We start from the raw sequence: 24,227 nt of genomic DNA, 5'->3' as shown, positions 1-24,227 counted from the left end.
ACCTCGACGCCACAGGAAACGGACCTGTTGATCTCTCCCGGGCGGTGGTGTCATGGGTGAACTCTGACCTTGATGACCTTTGACATGACAGGGATTTTTTTTTTTAGGGCGTTGCTGTTTCCTCTAACCTCTTTAACGTCACTTCTGGAACATTAACCATTCAGTTTAGGTGTTTTAAATGGGGGTTTTTTACACGTTACTGCTGTACAACAAATCAAAGTATTTTATGAAGTCGCATATACAGTTATCTCAGGTGTAATGAAATGCTTGTGTTTCTAGGTCCAACAGTAATAACTAGCTAAATGCTTGTGTTTCTAGCTCCAACAGTAATACCTAGCCTAAATGCTTGTGTTTCTAGCTCCAACAGTAATATCTAGCTAAATGCTTGTGTTTCTAGCTCCAACAGTAATACCCAGCTAAATGCTTGTGTTTCTAGCTCCAACAGTAATACCTAGCTAAATGCTTGTGTTTCTAGCTCCAACAGTAATACCTAGCTAAATGCTTGTGTTTCTAGCTCCAACAGTAATACCTAGCTAAATGCTTGTGTTTCTAGCTCCAACAGTAATACCTAGCTAAATGCTTGTGTTTCTAGCTCCAACAGTAATACCTAGCTAAATGCTTGTGTTTCTAGCTCCAACAGTAATACCTAGCTAAATGCTTGTGTTTCTAGCTCCAACAGTAATACCTAGCTAAATGCTTGTGTTTCTGGCTCCAACAGTAATATCTAGCTAAATGCTTGTGTTTCTAGCTCCAACAGTAATACCTAGCTAAATGCTTGTGTTTCTAGCTCCAACAGTAATACCTAGCTAAATGCTTGTGTTTCTAGCTCCAACAGTAATACCTAGCTAAATGCTTGTGTTTCTAGCTCCAACAGTACAGTAATACCTAGCTAAATGCTTGTGTTTCTAGCTCCAACAGTAATACCTAGCTAAATGCTTGTGTTTCTAGCTCCAACAGTAATCCCTAGCTAAATGCTTGTGTTTCTAGCTCCAACAGTAATACCCAGCTAAATGCTTGTGTTTCTAGCTCCAACAGTAATACCCAGCTAAATGCTTGTGTTTCTAGCTCCAACAGTAATACCTAGCTAAATGCTTGTGTTTCTAGCTCCAACAGTAATACCTAGCTAAATGCTTGTGTTTCTAGCTCCAACAGTAATACCTAGCTAAATGCTTGTGTTTCTGGCTCCAACAGTAATATCTAGCTAAATGCTTGTGTTTCTAGCTCCAACAGTAATACCTAGCTAAATGCTTGTGTTTCTAGCTCCAACAGTAATACCCAGCTAAATGCTTGTGTTTCTAGCTCCAACAGTAATACCCAGCTAAATGCTTGTGTTTCTAGCTCCAACAGTAATACCTAGCTAAATGCTTGTGTTTCTAGCTCCAACAGTAATACCCAGCTAAATGCTTGTGTTTCTAGCTCCAACAGTAATACCTAGCTAAATGCTTGTGTTTCTAGCTCCAACAGTACAGTAATACCTAGCTAAATGCTTGTGTTTCTAGCTCCAACAGTAATACCTAGCTAAATGCGTGTGTTTCTAGCTCCAACAGTAATACCTAGCTAAATGCTTGTGTTTCTGGCTCCAACAGTAATACCTAGCCTAAATGCTTGTGTTTCTAGCTCCAACAGTAATATCTAGCTAAATACTTGTGTTTCTAGCTCCAACAGTAATACCCAGCTAAATGCTTGTGTTTCTAGCTCCAACAGTAATATCTAGCTAAATGCTTGTGTTTCTGGCTCCAACAGTAATACCTAGCTAAATGCTTGTGTTTCTAGCTCCAACAGTAATACCCAGCTAAATGCTTGTGTTTCTAGCTCCAACAGTAATACCTAGCTAAATGCTTGTGTTTCTAGCTCCAACAGGAATACCTAGCTAAATGCTTGTGTTTCTAGCTCCAACAGTAATACCTAGCTAAATGCTTGTGTTTCTGGCTTCAACAGTAATACCTAGCCTAAATGCTTGTGTTTCTAGCTCCAACAGTTATACCTAGCTAAATGCTTGTGTTTCTACCTCCAACAGTGATACCCAGCTAAATGCTTGTGTTTCTAGCTCCAACAGTAATACCCAGCTAAATGCTTGTGTTTCTAGCTCCAACAGTAATATCTAGCTAAATGCTTGTGTTTCTAGCTCCAACAGTAATATCTAGCTAAATGCTTGTGTTTCTGGCTCCAACAGTAATACCTAGCTAAATGCTTGTGTTTCTAGCTCCAACAGTAATACCCAGCTAAATGCTTGTGTTTCTAGCTCCAACAGTAATACCTAGCTAAATGCTTGTGTTTCTAGCTCCAACAGGAATACCTAGCTAAATGCTTGTGTTTCTAGCTCCAACAGTAATACCTAGCTAAATGCTTGTGTTTCTGGCTTCAACAGTAATACCTAGCCTAAATGCTTGTGTTTCTAGCTCCAACAGTTATACCTAGCTAAATGCTTGTGTTTCTAGCTCCAACAGTGATACCCAGCTAAATGCTTGTGTTTCTAGCTCCAACAGTAATACCCAGCTAAATGCTTGTGTTTCTAGCTCCAACAGTAATATCTAGCTAAATGCTTGTGTTTCTAGCTCCAACAGTAATACCTAGCTAAATGCTTGTGTTTCTAGCTCCAACAGTAATATCTAGCTAAATGCTTGTGTTTCTAGCTCCAACAGTGATACCCAGCTAAATGCTTGTGTTTCTAGCTCCAACAGTAATACCTAGCTAAATGCTTGTGTTTCTAGCTCCAACAGTAATATCTAGCTAAATGCTTGTGTTTCTGGCTCCAACAGTAATACCTAGCTAAATGCTTGTGTTTCTAGCTCCAACAGTAATCCCTAGCTAAATGCTTGTGTTTCTAGCTCCAACAGTAATACCTAGCTAAATGCTTGTGTTTCTAGCTCCAACAGGAATACCTAGCTAAATGCTTGTGTTTCTAGCTCCAACAGGAATACCTAGCTAAATGCTTGTGTTTCTAGCTCCAACAGTACAGTAATACCTAGCTAAATGCTTGTGTTTCTAGCTCCAACAGTAATACCCAGCTAAATGCTTGTGTTTCTGTTCTGGCTCAACAGTGCAGTAATACTATATAATGCTATATTCAGTATATGAATAGAAAAGGTGTGTATAGACAGTAGTTATATAGGATGGTGTGTATAGACAGTAGTTATATAGGATGGTGTGTATAGACAGTAGTTATATAGGATGGTGTGTATAGACAGTAGTTATATAGGATGGTGTGTATAGACAGTAGTTATATAGGATGGTGTGTATAGACAGTAGTTATATAGGATGGTGTGTATAGACAGTAGTTATATAGGATGGTGTGTATAGACAGTAGTTACATAGGATGGTGTGTATAGACAGTAGTTATATAGGATGGTGTGTATAGACAGTAGTTATATAGGATGGTGTGTATAGACAGTAGTTATATAGGATGGTGTGTATAGACAGTAGTTATATAGGATGGTGTGTATAGACAGTAGTTATATAGGATGGTGTGTATAGACAGTAGTTATATAGGATGGTGTGTATAGACAGTAGTTATATAGGATGGTGTGTATAGACAGTAGTTATATAGGATGGTGTGTATAGACAGTAGTTATATAGGATGGTGTGTATAGACAGTAGTTATATAGGATGGTGTGTATAGACAGTAGTTATATAGGATGGTGTGTATAGACAGTAGTTATATAGGATGGTGTGTATAGACAGTAGTTATACAGGATGGTGTGTATAGACAGTAGTTATACAGGATGGTGTGTATAGACAGTAGTTATATAGGATGGTGTGTATAGACAGTAGTTATATAGGATGGTGTGTATAGACAGTATAGACAGTAGTTATATAGGATGGTGTGTATAGACAGTAGTTATATAGGATGGTGTGTATAGACAGTAGTTATATAGAATGGTGTGTATAGACAGTAGTTATATAGGATGGTGTGTATAGACAGTATAGACAGTAGTTATATAGGATGGTGTGTATAGACAGTAGTTATATAGGATGGTGTGTATAGACAGTAGTTATATAGGATGGTGTGTATAGACAGTAGTTATATAGGATGGTGTGTATAGACAGTATAGACAGTAGTTATATAGGATGGTGTGTATAGACAGTAGTTATATAGGATGGTGTTTATAGACAGTAGTTATATAGGATGGTGTGTATAGACAGTAGTTATATAGGATGGTGTGTATAGACAGTAGTTATATAGGATGGTGTGTATAGACAGTAGTTATATAGGATGGTGTGTATAGACAGTAGTTATATAGGATGGTGTGTATAGTACCTGTTCTCTCTGGTCTCCTGACAGGTGCCTTGTTCCAGCGGCTCGTTGCTCTACGTGTGGTGCACCCTGATCACCATGGAAACGGACTCTCACATGCAGCAGAGAGTGGTGAGTACAGACATCCAGGGTAGGGTCTGATATGGTACCTTATTCCCTATGTAGTGCACTACTTTCTACCAGGGCCCAGAGGGTCCCTAGTCCATATATACTGTAACTCTAACACCATACTCTAACTAACACCATCCTCTAACTAACACCATCCTCTAACTAACACCATCCTCTAACACCATCCTCTCACTAACACCATCCTCTGACACCGTCCCTCTAACTAACACCATACTCTAACTAACACCATCCTCTAACACCATCCTCTAACTAACACCATCCTCTAACACCATCCTCTCACTAACACCATCCTCTGACACCGTCCTCTAACTAACACCATCCTCTAACTAACACCATCCTTTAACTAACACCATCCTCTAACACCATCCTCTCACTAACACCATCCTCTGACACCGTCCTCTAACTAACACCATCCTTTAACTAACACCATCTTCTAACTAACACCATCCTCTAACACCATCCTCTAACTAACACCATCCTCTAACACCATCCTCTCACTAACACCATTTTCTGACACCGTCCTCTAACTAACACCATCCTCTAACTAACACCATCCTTTAACTAACACCATCCTCTAACTAACACCATCCTTTAACTAACACCATCCTCTAACTAACACCATCCTCTAACTAACACCGTCCTCTAACTAACACCATCCTCTAACTAACACCATCCTCTAACACCATCCTCTCACTAACACCATCCTCTGACACCGTCCTCTAACTAACACCATCCTCTAACTAACACCATCCTCTAACACCATCCTCTAACTAACACCATCCTTTAACTAACACCATCCTCTAACTGACACCATCCTCTAACTGACACCGTCCTCTAACACCATCCTCTAACTAACACCGTCCTCTAACTGACACCATCCTCTAACTAACACCGTCCTCTAACTAACACCATCCTCTAACTAACACCATCCTTTAACTAACACCGTCCTCTAACTAACACCGTCCTCTAACTAACACCGTCCTCTAACACCATCCTCTAACTAACACCATCCTCTAACTAACACCATCCTCTAACTAACACCGTCCTCTAACTAACACCGTCCTCTAACTAACACCGTCCTCTAACTAACACCATCCTCTAACACCATCCTCTAACTGACACCGTCCTCTAACTAACACCATCCTCTAAATAACACCATCCTCTAACTGACACCGTCCTCTTACTGACACCGTCCTCTTACTGACACCGTCCTCTAACTAACACCGTTCTCTAACACCGTCCTCTAAATAACACCATCCTCTAACTAACACCGTCCTCTAACTGACACCGTCCTCTTACTGACACCGTCCTCTAACTAACACCGTTCTCTAACTAACACCGTCCTCTAACTTACACCGTCCTCTAACTAACACCAATCTCTAACTAACACCATCCTCTAACTAACACCGTCCTCTGACACCATCCTCTAACACCGTCCTCTAACTAACACCGTCCTCTGACTAACACCGTCCTCTAACTAACACCGTCCTCTAACTGACACCATCCTCTAACACCGTCCTCTAACTAACACCGTCCTCTAACTAACACCATCCTCTAATTAACACCATCCTCTAACTAACACCGTCCTCTAACACCATCCTCTAACACCATCCTCTAACTAACACCATCCTCTAACACCGTTCTCTAACTGACACCATTATCTAACACCGTGTTCTAACTGACACCATCCTCTAACTAACACCGTCCTCTAACACCATCCTCTAACTAACACCGTCCTCTAACTAACACCGTCCTCTAACTAACACCATCCTCTAACTAACACCATCCTCTAACTAACACCGTCCTCTAACTAACACCGTCCTCTAACTAACACCATCCTCTAACTGACACCATCCTCTAACTGACACCATACTCTAACTAACACCGTTCTCTAACACCGTCCTCTAACTGACACCGTCCTCTAACTAACACCATTCTCTAACACCGTCCTCTAACTAACACCGTCCTCTAACTAACACCGTCCTCTAACTAACACCATCCTCTAACTGACACCGTCCTCTAACTGACACCGTCCTCTAACTAACACAATCCTCTAACTGACACCATCCTCTAACTAACACCATCCTCTAACTGACACCATCCTCTAACTAACACCGTCCTCTAACTGACACCGTCCTCTAACTGACACCGTCCTCTAACTAACACCGTCCTCTAACTGACACCGTCCTCTAACTGACACCGTCCTCTAACTGACACCGTCCTCTAACTGACACCGTCCTCTAACTAACACCGTCCTCTAACACCATCCTCTAACTAACACCATCCTCTAACTAACACCATCCTCTAACTAACACCATCCTCTAACACCATCCTCTAACTAACACCATCCTCTAACTAACACCATCCTCTAACTGACACCATCCTCTAACTAACACCATCCTCTAACTAACACCATCCTCTAACTGACACCATCCTCTAACTAACACCGTCCTCTAACTAACACCATCCTCTAACTGACACCATCCTCTAACTAACACCGTCCTCTAACTGACACCATCCTCTAACTAACACCGTCCTCTAACTAACACCATCCTCTAACTAACACCGTCCTCTAACTGACACCGTCCTCTAACTGACACCGTCCTCTAACTAACACCGTCCTCTAACTGACACCGTCCTCTAACTGACACCATCCTCTAACTGACACCATCCTCTAACTAACACCGTCCTCTAACTGACACCATCCTCTAACTGACACCATCCTCTAACTAACACCGTCCTCTAACTGACACCGTCCTCTAACTGACACCATCCTCTAACTGACACCATCCTCTAACTAACACCGTCCTCTAACTGACACCATCCTCTAACTGACACCGTCCTCTAACTAACACCGTCCTCTAACTGACACCGTCCTGTAAGTCCATCAGTTGTTTCCCAGAGTCCAGACACAGACAGGGTTTATCTCTAGTTATTTTGGGTTGCAGTGCCACAACATCACTCAGACTGACACCCACAGTGGTGACAATATTCCAACAGATCTCTCTGTCTCTCTCTCTGTCTCTCTCTCTCTCTCTGTGTCTGTCTCTCTCTCTCTCTCTCTCTCTCTCTCTGTTTCTCTGTCTCTCTCTCTCTCTCTGTCTCTCTCTCTCTCTCTCTCTCTCTCTGTGTCTGTCTCTCTCTCTCTCTCTGTGTCTGTCTCTCTCTCTCTCTCTCTCTCTCTCTGTGTCTGTCTCTCTTTCTCCGGCTTCCTTTCAGTAACCACAACGGTTTGGCTTTGATTACAGTACCACCTCATAGCTAGGACGCACACACACGCACACACGCACGCACACACGCACGCACGCACGCACGCACGCACGCACGCACGTCCATACGGAGGCATTGATTTCTACCGCTGTCTGTCTCTGAGGAGAAAAGGAAAGAGGATGACATGGATCTGTTTGCAGTGCTGTGAGGCCAGGAAGACAGTGTTATGTTAGATTAGGGTGGTTGTGGTGGGGAGAGAGAGGGGGAGACAAAGAGAGAGAGGGGGAGACAAAGAGAGAGAGGAAGGGGGAGACACAGAGAGAGGGGAAGGGGGAGACACAGAGAGAGGGGAAGGGGGAGACACAGAGAGAGGAAGGGGGAGACAGAGAGAGGGGAAGGGGAGACAGAGAGAGAGGGGAAGGGGGAGACACAGAGAGAGGAAGGGGAGACACAGAGAGAGGGGAAGGGGAGACACAGAGAGAGGGGAAGGGGGAGACACAGAGAGAGGGGAAGGGGGAGACACAGAGAGAGGAAGGGGGAGACACAGAGAGAGGAAGGGGGAGACACAGAGAGGGAGGAAGGGGGAGACACAGAGAGGGAGGAAGGGGGAGACACAGAGAGAGAGGAAGGGGGAGACACAGAGAGAGAGGAAGGGGGAGACACAGAGAGAGAGGAAGGGGGAGACAGAGAGAGAGAGGAAGGGGAGACACAGAGAGAGAGGAAGGGGGAGACAGAGAGAGAGGAAGGGGGAGACACAGAGAGAGAGGAAGGGGGAGACAGAGAGAGAGAGAAGGGGGAGACACAGAGAGAGAGGAAGGGGGGAGACACAGAGAGAGAGGAAGGGGGAGACAGAGAGAGAGAGGAAGGGGAGACACAGAGAGAGAGGAAGGGGGAGACAGAGAGAGAGGAAGGGGGAGACACAGAGAGAGAGGAAGGGGGGAGACACAGAGAGAGAGGAAGGGGAGACACAGAGAGAGAGGAAGGGGGAGACAGAGAGAGAGGAAGGGGGAGACACAGAGAGATAGAGAGAGAAGATTAAGAACTGTTTCCCATGACCACCAGATCTCTACTGGGGACCAGTGTCACTCTACTGTCCTGACAACAAACCTCTTTCTGCCTCCTCACTGCTCTACTGTCCTGACAACAAACCTCTTTCTGCCTCCTCACTGCTCTACTGTCCTGACAACAAACCTCTTTCTGCCTCCTCACTGCTCTACTGTCCTGACAACAAACCTCTTTCTGCCTCCTCACTGCTCTACTGTCCTGACAACAAACCTCTTTCTGCCTCCTCACTGCTCTACTGTCCTGACAACAAACCTCTTTCTGCCTCCTCACTGCTCTACTGTCCTGACAACAAACCTCTTTCTGCCTCCTCACTGCTCTACTGTCCTGACAACAGACCTCTTTCTGCCTCCTCACTGCTCTACTGTCCTGACAACAAACCTCTTTCTGCCTCCTCACTGCTCTACTGTCCTGACAACAGACCTCTTTCTGCCTCCTCACTGCTCTACTGTCCTGACAACAAACCTCTTTCTGCCTCCTCACTGCTCTACTGTCCTGACAACAAACCTCTTTCTGCCTCCTCACTGCTCTACTGTCCTGACAACAGACCTCTTTCTGCCTCCTCACTGCTCTACTGTCCTGACAACAAACCTCTTTCTGCCTCCTCACTGCTCTACTGTCCTGACAACAGACCTCTTTCTGCCTCCTCACTGCTCTACTGTCCTGACAACAGACCTCTTTCTGCCTCCTCACTGCTCTACTGTCCTGACAACAAACCTCTTTCTGCCTCCTCACTGCTCTACTGTCCTGACAACAAACCTCTTTCTGCCTCCTCACTGCTCTACTGTCCTGACAACAAACCTCTTTCTGCCTCCTCACTGCTCTACTGTCCTGACAACAAACCTCTTTCTGCTTCCTCACTGCTCTACTGTCCTGACAACAAACCTCTTTCTGCCTCCTCACTGCTCTACTGTCCTGACAACAAACCTCTTTCTGCTTTCTCTCTCTTTCTCTCTGTTTCTGTCTTTCTCTCTCTTTCTCTCTCTCTCTTTCTCTCTGTCTCTCTCTGTCTCTCTCTGTCTCTCTCTCTCTCTCTTTCTCTCTCTCTGTCTCTCTGTCTCTCTAACAGCTGTGTCCTGTTCTGTTCCAGGTGGTATTTAGTCCTCTGTTCATGATGCGAAGCCACCTTCCAGACCCTGTCATCATCCACACAGAGAAGAGAAGTCTGGGGCAGAGAGAGAGTCAACTGATCCAGGGACAGGGACATCAGGAACAACTACTGAACACTGAGAACGACCTGACACACCACCTCACCTTCCAGGCCAGGTAACACACCACCACCTCACCTTCCAGGCCAGGTAACACACCACCACCTCACCTTCCAGGCCAGGTAACACACCACCACCTCACCTTCCAGGCCAGGTAACACACCACCTCACCTTCCAGGCCAGGTAACACACCACCTCACCTTCCAGGCCAGGTAACACACCACCACCTCACCTTCCAGACCAGGTAACACACCACCTCACCTTCCAGACCAGGTAACACACCACCTCACCTTCCAGGCCAGGTAACACACCACCTCACCTTCCAGGCCAGGTAACACACCTCCTCACCTTCCAGGCCAGGTAACACACCACCACCTCACCTTCCAGGCCAGGTAACACACCACCTCACCTTCCAGGCCAGGTAACACACCACCTCACCTTCCAGACCAGGTAACACACCACCACCTCACCTTCCAGACCAGGTAACACACCACCACCTCACCTTCCAGACCAGGTAACACACCACCTCACCTTCCAGACCAGGTAACACACCACCTCACCTTCCAGACCAGGTAACACACCACCTCACCTTCCAGACCAGGTAACACACCACCTCACCTTCCAGACCAGGTAACACACCACCTCACCTTCCAGGCCAGGTAACACACCGCCACCTCACCTTCCAGGTCAGGTAACACACCACCACCTCAACTTCCAGGCCAGGTAACACACCACCACCTCACCTTCCAGACCAGGTAACACACCACCTCACCTTCCAGACCAGGTAACACACCACCTCACCTTCCAGGCCAGGTAACACACCACCACCTCACCTTCCAGGCCAGGTAACACACCACCACCTCACCTTCCAGGCCAGGTAACACACCACCTCACCTTCCAGACCAGGTAACACACCACCACCTCACCTTCCAGACCAGGTAACACACCACCTCACCTTCCAGGCCAGGTAACTCACCACCACCTCACCTTCCAGGCCAGGTAACACACCACCTCACCTTCCAGACCAGGTAACACACCACCACCTCACCTTCCAGGCCAGGTAACACACCACCTCACCTTCCAGACCAGGTAACACACCACCACCTCAACTTCCAGACCAGGTAACACACCACCACCTCACCTTCCAGACCAGGTAACACACCACCTCACCGTCCAGACCAGGTAACACACCACCTCACCTTCCAGACCAGGTAACACACCACCTCACCTTCCAGGCCAGGTAACACACCGCCACCTCACCTTCCAGGTCAGGTAACACACCACCACCTCAACTTCCAGGCCAGGTAACACACCACCACCTCACCTTCCAGACCAGGTAACACACCACCTCACCTTCCAGACCAGGTAACACACCACCTCACCTTCCAGGCCAGGTAACACACCACCACCTCACCTTCCAGACCAGGTAACACACCACTTCACCTTCCAGGCCAGGTAACACACCACCTCACCTTCCAGGCCAGGTAACACACCACCACCTCACCTTCCAGGTCAGGTAACACACCACCACCTCACCTTCCAGGTCAGGTAACACACCACCACCTCACCTTCCAGGACAGGTAACACACCACCTCACCTTCCAGGCCAGGTAACACACCACCACCTCACCTTCCAGACCAGGTAACACACCACCTCACCTTCCAGGCCAGGTAACACACCACCTCACCTTCCAGACCAGGTAACACACCACCACCTCACCTTCCAGACCAGGTAACACACCACCTCACCTTCCAGACCAGGTAACACACCACCTCACCTTCCAGACCAGGTAACACACCACCACCTCACCTTCCAGACCAGGTAACACACCACCTCACCTTCCAGGCCAGGTAACACACCACCACCTCACCTTCCAGACCAGGTAACACACCACTTCACCTTCCAGGCCAGGTAACACACCACCTCACCTTCCAGGCCAGGTAACACACCTCCTCACCTTCCAGGCCAGGTAACACACCACCACCTCACCTTCCAGGCCAGGTAACACACCACCTCACCTTCCAGGCCAGGTAACACACCACCTCACCTTCCAGACCAGGTAACACACCACCACCTCACCTTCCAGACCAGGTAACACACCACCACCTCACCTTCCAGACCAGGTAACACACCACCTCACCTTCCAGACCAGGTAACACACCACCTCACCTTCCAGGCCAGATAACACACCACCACCTCACCTTCCAGACCAGGTAACACACCACCTCACCTTCCAGACCAGGTAACACACCACCTCACCTTCCAGGCCAGGTAACACACCACCACCTCACCTTCCAGGCCAGGTAACACACCACCACCTCACCTTCCAGGCCAGGTAACACACCACCACCTCACCTTCCAGGCCAGGTAACACACCACCTCACCTTCCAGACCAGGTAACACACCACCACCTCACCTTCCAGACCAGGTAACACACCACCTCACCTTCCAGGCCAGGTAACACACCACCACCTCACCTTCCAGGCCAGGTAACACACCACCACCTCACCTTCCAGGCCAGGTAACACACCACCTCACCTTCCAGACCAGGTAACACACCACCACCTCACCTTCCAGACCAGGTAACACACCACCTCACCTTCCAGGCCAGGTAACTCACCACCACCTCACCTTCCAGGCCAGGTAACACACCACCTCACCTTCCAGACCAGGTAACACACCACCACCTCACCTTCCAGGCCAGGTAACACACCACCACCTCACCTTCCAGACCAGGTAACACACCACTTCACCTTCCAGGCCAGGTAACACACCACCACCTCACCTTCCAGGTCAGGTAACACACCACCACCTCACCTTCCAGGACAGGTAACACACCACCTCACCTTCCAGACCAGGTAACACACCACCACCTCACCTTCCAGGTCAGGTAACACACCACCACCTCACCTTCCAGGACAGGTAACACACCACCTCACCTTCCAGGCCAGGTAACACACCACCACCTCACCTTCCAGACCAGGTAACACACCACCTCACCTTCCAGGCCAGGTAACACACCACCTCACCTTCCAGACCAGGTAACACACCACCACCTCACCTTCCAGACCAGGTAACACACCACCTCACCTTCCAGACCAGGTAACACACCACCTCACCTTCCAGACCAGGTAACACACCACCACCTCACCTTCCAGACCAGGTAACACACCACCTCACCTTCCAGGCCAGGTAACACACCACCTCACCTTCCAGGCCAGGTAACACACCACCTCACCTTCCAGACCAGGTAACACACCACCACCTCACCTTCCAGTCAGTCCCTCAGCCAGTCCGTCAGTCCCTCAGCCAGTCCCTCAGTCAGTCCTTCATGTCCTCCGGGTCAGATGTAGAGAAAGTAATTATCAAACAATTATCCAAGACGCTCATGTCCACTGGACCACTATCTAGCACGAGTTTAGAGTGTCCCCTACCTTAACAGCCACTCATTCACCACACTAACCCCCTCTCCCCTCCCCCCCCTCCCCTCCACCTCTCCTCTCCTCTCCTCTACACTCCCCTCCCCTCTCCTCTCCTCTCCTCTACACTCCTACATCTTCAGTACCTGTCTGTTTCAGATGTTCTCTGGTCACCATCTCCTCTTTCCTTCCCTGTAATTAGGAATAGTTGTGGCTTTTAATGTTTGTGGAAGGGACTGGGCTGTGGTCCGACAGACAGACAGACAGACAGACAGACAGACAGACAGACAGACAGACAGACAGACAGACAGACAGACAGACAGACAGACAGACAGACAGACAGACAGACAGACAGACAGAACTGTAATGTCCTACATGTCACATTGTTCCCTACATAGTACATAGTGGGGGGGGGGAGGGGAGGGAGAGAGGGAGGGGAGGGAGGGAGGGAGGGAGGGAGGGAGGGAGGGAGGGAGGGAGAGAGGGAGGGGAGGGGTCTCCCCAGTCCAAGTAGAACTGACAGTTGAGTGACAAGTAGATGTGGTCCTGGTTCTGAAGACATGGTATTCTGTTGTCTGGGTCTAACGTATCCTGGAGGGTTAGAGGTTTAGTGCTGCTAGGATGGGTCACCCTCTCTGATCCCAGACCTGCTGAAACAAACCCGGCCTGGCAGGAAATAACTCCACCACCCGACCCAGTTAACCATGGCTTTGGTTTCCACTTTAGACCCCAGTTAACCATGGCTTTGGTTTCCACTTTAGACCCCAGTTAACCATGGCTTTGGTTTCCACTTTAGACCCCAGTTAACCATGGCTCTGGTTTCCACTTTAGACCCCAGTTAACCATGGCTCTGGTTTCCACTTTAGACCCCAGTTAACCATGGCTCTGGTTTCCACTTTAGACCCCAGTTAACCATGGCTTTGGTTTCCACTTTAGACCCCAGTTAACCATGGCTCTGGTTTCCACTTTAGACCCCAGTTAACCATGGCTTTGGTTTCCACTTTAGACCCCAGTTAACCATGGCTTTGGTTTCCACTTTAGACCCCAGTTAACCATGGCTCTGGTTTCCACTTTAGACCCCAGTTAACCATGGCTTTGGTTTCCACTTTAGACCCCAGTTAACCATGGCTTTGGTTTCCACTTTAGACCCCAGTTAACCATGGCTTTGGTTTCCACTTTAGACCCCAGTTAACCATGGCTCTGGTTTCCACTTTAGACCCCAGTTAACCATGGCTTTGGTTTCCACTTTAGACCCCAGTTAACCATGGCTTTGGTTTCCACTTTAGACCCCAGTTAACCATGGCTTTGGTTTCCACTTTAGACCCCAGTTAACCATGGCTTTGGTTTCCACTTTAGACCCCAGTTAACCATGGCTCTGGTTTCCACTTTAGACCCCAGTTAACCATGGCTCTGGTTTCCACTTTAGACCCCAGTTAACCATGGCTTTGGTTTCCACTTTAGACCCCAGTTAACCATGGCTTTGGTTTCCACTTTAGACCCCAGTTAACCATGGCTTTGGTTTCCACTTTAGACCCCAGTTAACCATGGCTCTGGTTTCCACTTTAGACCCCAGTTAACCATGGCTCTGGTTTCCACTTTAGACCCCAGTTAACCATGGCTCTGGTTTCCACTTTAGACCCCAGTTAACCATGGCTTTGGTTTCCACTTTAGACCCCAGTTAACCATGGCTTTAGTTTCCACTTTAGACCCCAGTTAACCATGGCTTTAGTTTCCATTTTAGACCCCAGTTAACCATTGCTTTGGTTTCCACTTTAGACCCCAGTTAACCATGGCTCTGGTTTCCATTTTAGACCCCAGTTAACCATGGCTTTGGTTTCCACTTTAGACCCCAGTTAACCATAGCTTTGGTTTCCACTTTAGACCCCAGTTAACCATGGCTCTGGTTTCCACTTTAGACCCCAGTTAACCATGGCTCTGGTTTCCACTTTAGACCCCAGTTAACCATGGCTCTGGTTTCCGCTTTAGACCCCAGTTAACCATGGCTTTGGTTTCCACTTTAGACCCCAGTTAACCATGGCTCTGGTTTCCACTTTAGACCCCAGTTAACCATGGCTCTGGTTTCCACTTTAGACCCCAGTTAACCATGGCTTTGGTTTCCACTTTAGACCCCAGTTAACCATAGCTTTGGTTTCCACTTTAGACCCCAGTTAACCATGGCTCTGGTTTCCACTTTAGACCCCAGTTAACCATGGCTTTGGTTTCCACTTTAGACCCCAGTTAACCATGGCTCTGGTTTCCACTTTAGACCCCAGTTAACCATGGCTTTGGTTTCCACTTTAGACCCCAGTTAACCATGGCTTTAGTTTCCATTTTAGACCCCAGTTAACCATGGCTTTAGTTTCCATTTTAGACCCCAGTTAACCATGGCTTTAGTTTCCATTTTAGACCCCAGTTAACCATGGCTTTAGTTTCCACTTTAGACCCCAGTTAACCATGGCTTTGGTTTCCACTTTAGACCCCAGTTAACCATGGCTTTAGTTTCCACTTTAGACCCCAGTTAACCATGGCTTTGGTTTCCACTTTAGACCCCAGTTAACCATGGCTTTAGTTTCCACTTTAGACCCCAGTTAACCATGGCTTTAGTTTCCATTTTAGACCCCAGTTAACCATGGCTCTTCCCCCCAGACAATGGGAATCAAACCCACACTGGACTAGCTGAGGACTAACCTGTGTGTGTGTGTGTGTGTGTGTGTGTGTGTGTGTGTGTGTGTGTGTGTGTGTGTGTGTGTGTGTGTGTGTGTGTGTGTGTGTGTGTGTGTGTGTGTGTGTGTGTGTGTGTGTGTGTGTGTGTGTGTGTGTGTGTTCTCTTGCAGTGAGGACGAGGGTGCGTCTCACTGTGCAGTGCCCATCTCCACCGCTGTGATCAAACAGATAGTGAACAGTAATCAGGCTGGGTTGGAAGACAGCCAGGAACACATACTGGCCGACTTCTATGGTCTGAAGAACAACAGCCAGCCTCCATGGCCCTACGTCAGCAAGGACACAGACAGGTACAGTACAGCCTGTGTGTGTGTGTACTGCTGTCTCTTGTACACTAAGGACCTGGGGGAAGAGTTGCAGGGGACAGAAGAGGAGGAGAATGCGCCTATTTGTAAGCTAGTTACATTTTTTTTTTTTTAAGTAGCTCTCATGTTAGAAAAGGTTGGAGACCCCTGGTTTAGATCCTAGGAGACCCCTGGTTTAGATCCTCGGAGACCCCTGGTTTAGATCCTAGGAGACCCCTGGTTTAGATCCTTGGAGACCCCTGGTTTAGATCCTAGGAGACCCCTGGTTTAGATCCTAGGAGACCCCTGGTTTAGATCCTAGGAGACCCCTGGTTTAGATCCTAGGAGACCCCTGGTTTAGATCCTGGTTTAGATCCTCGGAGACCCCTGGTTTAGATCCTGGTTTAGATCCTTGGAGACCCCTGGTTTAGATCCAGACCCCTGGTTTAGATCCTAGGAGACCCCTGGTTTAGATCCTACTGGAGACCCCTGGTTTAGATCCTGGTTTAGATCCTCGGAGACCCCTGGTTTAGATCCTAGGAGACCCCTGGTTTAGATCCTGGTTTAGATCCTAATAGACCCCCTGGTTTAGATCCTCGGAGACCCCTGGTTTAGATCCTGGTTTAGATCCTCGGAGACCCCTGGTTTAGATCCTAGGAGACCCCTGGTTTAGATCCTGGTTTAGATCCTAATAGACCCCTGGTTTAGATCCTCGGAGACCCCTGGTTTAGATCCTGGTTTAGATCCTCGGAGACCCCTGGTTTAGATCCTAGGAGACCCCTGGTTTAGATCCTGGTTTAGATCCTAATAGACCCCTGGTTTAGATCCTAGGAGACCCCTGGTTTAGATCCTAATAGACCCCTGGTTTAGATCCTAGGAGACCCCTGGTTTAGATCCTAGGAGACCCCTGGTTTAGATCCTAGGAGACCCCTGGTTTAGATCCTAGGAGACCCCTGGTTTAGATCCTCGGAGACCCCTGGTTTAGATCCTGATTTAGATCCTAGGAGACCCCTGGTTTAGATCCTTGGAGACCCCTGGTTTAGATCCTAGGAGACCCCTGGTTTAGATCCTAGGAGACCCCTGGTTTAGATCCTAGGAGACCCCTGGTTTAGATCCTAGGAGACCCCTGGTTTAGATCCTCGGAGACCCCTGGTTTAGATCCTTGGAGACCCCTGGTTTAGATCCTTGGAGACCCCTGGTTTAGATCCTCGGAGACCCCTGGTTTAGATCCTAGGAGACCCCTGGTTTAGATCCTCGGAGACCCCTGGTTTAGATCCTCGGAGACCCCTGGTTTAGATCCTCGGAGACCCCTGGTTTAGATCCTGGTTTAGATCCTAGGAGACCCCAGGTTTAGATCCTAGGAGATCCCTGGTTTAGATCCTGGTTTAGATCCTCGGAGACCCCTGGTTTAGATCCTCGGAGACCCCTGGTTTAGATCCTCGGAGACCCCTGGTTTAGATCCTTGGAGACCCCTGGTTTAGATCCTAGGAGACCCCAGGTTTAGATCCTAGGAGACCCCTGGTTTAGATCCTCGGAGACCCCTGGTTTAGATCCTGGTTTAGATCCTAGGAGACCCCTGGTTTAGATCCTAGGAGACCCCTGGTTTAGATCCTAGGAGACCCCTGGTTTAGATCCTCGGAGACCCCTGGTTTAGATCCTAGGAGACCCCTGGTTTAGATCCTCGGAGACCCCAGGTTTAGATCCTAGGAGACCCCTGGTTTAGATCCTCGGAGACCCCTGGTTTAGATCCTAGGAGACCCCTGGTTTAGATCCTAGGAGACCCCTGGTTTAGATCCTAGGAGACCCCTGGTTTAGATCCTAGGAGACCCCTGGTTTAGATCCTGGTTTAGATCCTAGGAGACCCCAGGTTTAGATCCTAGGAGACCCCTGGTTTAGATCCTAGGAGACCCCTGGTTTAGATCCTAGGAGACCCCTGGTTTAGATCCTCGGAGACCCCTGGTTTAGATCCTCGGAGACCCCTGGTTTAGATCCTAGGAGACCCCTGGTTTAGATCCTAGGAGACCCCTGGTTTAGATCCTAGGAGACCCCTGGTTTAGATCCTCGGAGACCCCTGGTTTAGATCCTCGGAGACCCCTGGTTTAGATCCTAGGAGACCCCTGGTTTAGATCCTCGGAGACCCCTGGTTTAGATCCTAGGAGACCCCTGGTTTAGATCCTCGGAGACCCCTGGTTTAGATCCTAGGAGACCCCTGGTTTAGATCCTAGGAGACCCCTGGTTTAGATCCTCGGAGACCCCTGGTTTAGATCCTCGGAGACCCCTGGTTTAGATCCTCGGAGACCCCTGGTTTAGATCCTAGGAGACCCCTGGTTTAGATCCTAGGAGACCCCTGGTTTAGATCCTGGTTTAGATCCTGGTTTAGATCCTTCTGTATCCGTTCTCCAGACCAGACATTTACACCGTTGTTCTGTTCTGCCACAGACCCACTTTTCTCACACAAAGGACAGGGCCTTGCATTTAGATAAAGTTTGGCACAGCGGGGCAGCGGAGAACGTCACAGCGCAAACATCATATTACTACTGAACGACGAGGTGACTTTCTGACTGGATCAAATGTGCTGAGCAGCTACTGCCAAGGGAGGGGCTGCCAGCAGAGCTCAACTTTTACAAGATGTTTGCTTAATGATCACTGAGGTGTTTTTCTCTCTCGGTAAAAGGCCTACACGCAGAAAGAAAAACAAAGAACGTTTACCTCTTCAACTTCCTGTGCCGTCCTCTACAACACGGTGTTTTAAGACTGGTCAGAGCTGAGGGAGCGGTTGGTTACCCTAGCGACCGCACCGTACCGAGAGCTCTGAACCTCTGTCAGAAACAGCCTCGGTGTATAAATGTTATCTGCACAGGAAAACTTATTAAATGGTGGATGTGTGTCTCTGCGTTCCTCGTTTAGAAATGTGTTTTCATGATTCAGGGATAAGACTGAGGGGGGGTTTCTAAAGGCGCTGGCAGGTTTCTGAGGCCCACGGCAAACTGACACTTTCCTTCTCTCGGGGAAATTAACTGAAATGAAGAGTACATCCCAAATGGCACCCTATTACCTACATAGAGCACTACTTTAGACCAGGGCCCTATTCCTTATATAGTGCACTACTTTGGACCAGGGCCGATAGAGTCCTGGTCAAAAGTGCCCAAAGTAGAGCACTATATAGGAAATAGGTTGTCATCGCTCCCTCTCCGTCTCTCTGTCTCTCTCTCTCTCTCTCTCTCTCTCTCCCTCTCTCTCTCTCCGTCTCTCTCTATATGTCTCTCTCTCTCTCCCTCTCCGTCTCTCTCTCTCTCTCTCTCTCTCTCTCTCTCTTCTCTCTCTCTCTCCCTCTCCGTGTCTCTCTCTCTCTCTCTCTCTCTCTCTCTCTCTCTCTCTCTCTCTCTCTCTCTCTCTCTCTCTCTCTCTCTCTCCGTCTCTCTCTATATGTCTCTCTCTCTCTCTCTCCTCTCTCTCTCTCTCTCTCTCTCTCTCTCCGTCTCTCTCTCTCCCCGTCTCACGTCTCTGTCTCTCTCTCTCTATTTCCGTCTCTCTCTCTCCCTTCCTCTCTCTCTCTCTCTCTCTCTCTCTCTCTCTCTCTCTCTCTCTCTCTCTCTCCGTCTCTCTCTTCTCTCTCTCTCTCTCCGTCTCTCTCTCTCTCTCTCTTCTCTCTCTCTCTCTCCGTCTCTCTCTCTCGTCTCTCTATTTCCGTCTCTCTCTCTCTCTCTCTCTCTTCGTCTCTCTCTCTCCCTCTCTCTCTGTCTCTCTATTTCCGTCTCTCTCCCTCTCTCTCCGTCTCTCTCTCTCCCTCTCTCCCCATCTCTCCCTCTCCGTCTCTCTCTGTCTCTCCATCTCTGTCTCTCGCTCCCTCTCTCCCTCTCCCTCTCTCCCTCTCCATCTCTCCATCTCTCTCTCTCTCCCTCTCCGTCTCTCTCCATCTCTGTCTCTCTCTCTCTCTCTCTCTCTCTCTCTCTCCCTCTCTCTCTCTCCCTCTCCGTCTCCATCTCTCCCTCTCTCCTCTCTCAGTAGTAATGTAATGTGCTGTGTTGCTCTCTCCTGCCCTCACCCTCAGCCCCTCAGTAGTCCTCTCGGCAGGACAGAGCTCTATCATCTAATGAGAAAGAATACAATTCAAATCAAATCAAATGTATTTCTATAGCCCTTCTTACATCAGCTGATATCTCAAAGTGCTGTACAGAAACTCAGCCTAAAACCCCAAACAGCAAGCAATGCAGGTGTAGAAACACAGGAAAAACTGCCTAGAAAGACCTAAACCTTAGGAAGAAAACTAGAGAGGAACCAGGCTGTGAGGGGTGGCCAGTCCTCTTCTGGCTGTGCCGGGTGGAGATTATAACAGAACATGGCCAAGATGTTCAAACGTTCATAGATGACCAGCAGGGTCAGATAATAATAATCACAGTGGTTGTAGAGGGTGCAACAAGTCAGCACCTCAGGAGTAAATGTCAGTTGGCTTTTCATAGCCGATCTTTGAGAGTATCTCTACCGCTCCTGCTGTCTCTAGAGAGTTGAAAACAGCAGGTCTGGGACAGGTACCAGGTCCGGTGAACAGGTCAGAGTTCCATAGCCGCAGACAGAACAGTTGAAACTGGATCAGCAGCACGGCCAGGTGGACTAGGGACAGCAAGGAGTCATCGTGTCAGGTAGTCCTGAGGCATGGTCCTAGGGCTCAGGTCCTCTGAGAGAAAGAAAGAAAGAAAGAGAGAGAGAGAATTAGAGAGAGCATATTTAAATTCACACAGGACACCGGATAAGACAGGAGAAATACTCCAGATATAACAGACTGACCCTAGCCCCCCGACACATAAACTACTGCAGCATAAATACTGGAGGCTGAGACAGGAGGGGTCAGGAGACACTGTGGCCCCGTCCGATGATACCCCCGGACAGGGCCAAACAGGAAGGATATAACCCCACCCACTTTGCCAAAGTACAGCCCCCACACCACTAGAGGGATATCTTCAACCACCAACTTACCATCCTGAGACAAGGCCGAGTATAGCCCACAAAGATCTCCGCCACGGCACAACCCAAGGGGGCGCCAACCCAGACAAGAAGACCACGTCAGTGACTCAACCCACTCAAGTGACTCACCCCTCCTAGGGACGGCATGGAAGAACACCAATAAGCCAGTGACTCAGCCCCTGTAAAAGGGTTAGAGGCAGAGAATCCCAGTGGAGAGAGGGGAACCAGCCAGGCAGAGACAGCAAGGGCGGTTCGTTGCTCCAGTGCCTTTCCGTTTCACCTTGACACTCCTGGGCCAGACTATACTCAATCATAGGAACTACTGAAGAGATGAGTCTTCAATAAAGACTTAAAGGTCGAGACTGAGTCTGCGTCTCTCACATGGGTAGGCAGACCATTCCATAGAAATGGAGCTCTATAGGAGAAAGCCCTGCCTCCAGCTGTTTGCTTAGAAATTCTAGGGACAATTAGGAGGCCTGCGTCTTGTGACCGTAGCGTACGTGTAGGTATGTACGGCAGGATGGATGTGATGTTGTTGACCTGGTTTCCCACCTGGAGTCTACCTTCACTACAGGAACTGGACCTGGGACCCTCCTGGAGTCTACCTTCACTACAGGAACTGGACCTGGTTTCCCTCCTGGAGTCTACCTTCACTACAGGAACTGGACCTGGCGCCCTCCTGGAGTCTACCTTCACTACAGGAACTGGACCTGGGACCATCCTGGAGTCTACCTTCACTACAGGAACTGGACCTGGGACCCTCCTGGAGTCTACCTTCACTACAGGAACTGGACCTGGTTTCCCTCCTGGAGTCTACCTTCACTACAGGAACTGGACCTGGCGCCCTCCTGGAGTCCACCTTCACTACAGGAACTGGACCTGGTTTCCATCCTGGAGTCTACCTTCACTACAGGTCCTCCTGGAGTCTAGCTTCACTACAGGTCCTCCTGGAGTCTACCTTCACTACAGGTCCTCCTGGAGTCTACCTTCACTACAGGTCCTCCTGGAGTCTACCTTCACTACAGGTCTTCCTGGAGTCTATTTTCACTACAGGAACCGGACCTGGTGACCCTCCTGGAGTCTACCTTCACTGCAGGAACTGGACCTGGTTTCCCTCCTGGAGTCTACCTTCACTACAGGTCCTCCTGGAGTCTACCTTCACTACAGGTCCTCCTGGAGTCTACCTTCACTACAGGTCCTCCTGGAGTCCACTTTCACTACAGGTCCTCCTGGAGTCTACCTTCACTACAGGTCCTCCTGGAGTCCACCTTCACTACAGGTCCTCCTGGAGTCTACTTTCACTACAGGAACTATTAGTCCGTAGTGTTCAGTAGAGTTGGTGTTTCAGCAGCCAGCAGTTACATAGACATTCATCTACATGTCATTGTTGAAATATTCCCCATGTAATGCTAATGGGGAGCTAAGATGGCCGCCATAGAATGTTCTAGTCAAGTAAAAGCGTATTTGCGTTCTAAATATATGTCTCTGAAACATCAGGAGCAGGACAGAGACATGGTTTTGATGTTAACATGACCCCATGACCCCTAGTGGAAGGCCGACAGGTTTTTATCTGCCATTCTGGTGCTGATCAGTGTGTCTGGGTTTGGGTTGGTGTGGAATGTGTGTGTGTTGGTGTGTGTGTGTGTGTGTGTGTGGTGTGTGTGGGTGTGTGTGGGTGCGTGCGTGGGTGGGTTGGTGTGGTATGTGTGTGTGTTTGGGTTGGTGTGTATGTGTTTGGGCTGAGTGTGTGTGTGTGTGTGTGTGTTTGGGCTGTGTGTGTGTGTGTGTGTGTGTGTGTGTGTGTGTGTGTGTGTGTGTGTGTGTGTGTGTGTGTGTGTGTGTGTGTGTGTGTGTGTGTGTGTGTGTGTGTGTTGTTGGTGTGTGTGTGTGTGTGTGTGTGTGTGTGTGTGTGTGTGTGTGTGTGTGTGTGTGTGTGTGTTGTTGGCGTGGTGTGTGTGTGTGTGTGTGTGTGTGTGTGTTTGTTGGCGTGGTGTGTGTGTGTGTGTGTGTGTGTGTGTGTGTGTGTGTGTGTGTGTGTGTGTGTGTGTGTTGTCCTACCCTGGTGATTGATGTTGTATCTGCATAATAAGTTGTTTGTTTCCGTGTGTTTCTGCGTGCCTCCGTGGCGTGCCGTGGCGTGCCTCCGTGGCGTGCCTCCGTGGCGTGCCTCCGTGGCGTGCCTCCGTGGCGTGCCTCCGTGGCGTGCCTCCGTGGCGTGCCTCCGTGTGTCTGTTCAGCCTGGTTGCAGTTGGATGTTATGGTGATTGTTCATGTACCACAGGTGTGTAGTGGAGGCCTTATCTCAGTGGGACAGACACCTCCATGTTACAGGTGTATAGTGGAGGCCTTATCTCAGTGGGACAGACACCTCCATGTTACAGGTGTATAGTGGAGGCCTTATCTCAGGGACAGACACCTCCATGTTACAGGTGTATAGTGGAGGCCTTATCTCAGGGGGACAGACACCTCCATGTTACAGGTGTATAGTGGAGGCCTTATCTCAGTGGGACAGACACCTCCATGTTACAGGTGTATAGTGGAGGCCTTATCTCAGTGGGACAGACACCTCCATGTTACAGGTGTATAGTGGAGGCCTTATCTCAGGGACAGACACCTCCATGTTACAGGTGTGTAGTGGAGGCCTTATCTCAGTGGGACAGACACCTCCATGTTACAGGTGTATAGTGGAGGCCTTATCTCAGGGACAGACACCTCCATGTTACAGGTGTATAGTGGAGGCCTTATCTCAGGGGGACAGCCCCCCCCCCACCCCCAGGGAGCTGTATAGGTGTTGATGTTTACAGTATTTAACTGTATATCTCTGTGTAGGCCTGGATCAGAAGTCCTAGCCCAGTGGGACAGCCCAGGGAGCTGTATAGGTGTTGATGTTAACTGTATATCTCTGTGTAGGCCTGGATCAGAAGTCCTAGCCCAGTGGGACAGCCCAGGGAGCTGTATAGGTGTTGATGTTAACTGT

General features: G+C 48.8%; 1 protein-coding gene across 1 annotated transcript in view; it reads left to right on the top strand.

Moving 5' to 3' along the window:
* LOC106593525 (vacuolar protein sorting-associated protein 13B) overlaps positions 1-24,227 on the top strand; it is a gene marked incomplete at its 5' end in the record, with an annotated part of 63,854 nt that overhangs the window by 1,193 nt on the left and 38,434 nt on the right. Inside the window, 3 exon segments of the mRNA XM_045711612.1 lie at positions 4,283-4,366; positions 9,747-9,922; positions 16,118-16,294. Coding sequence (XP_045567568.1) covers positions 4,283-4,366; positions 9,747-9,922; positions 16,118-16,294 — 437 coding nt within the window.

This window comes from Salmo salar, unplaced genomic scaffold (genome assembly GCF_905237065.1).
Source record: "Salmo salar unplaced genomic scaffold, Ssal_v3.1, whole genome shotgun sequence".
NCBI lineage: Eukaryota > Metazoa > Chordata > Actinopteri > Salmoniformes > Salmonidae > Salmo > Salmo salar.
Note: the sequence above shows the minus strand (reverse complement) of the source record. Positions and strands in the feature narration are given on the sequence as shown.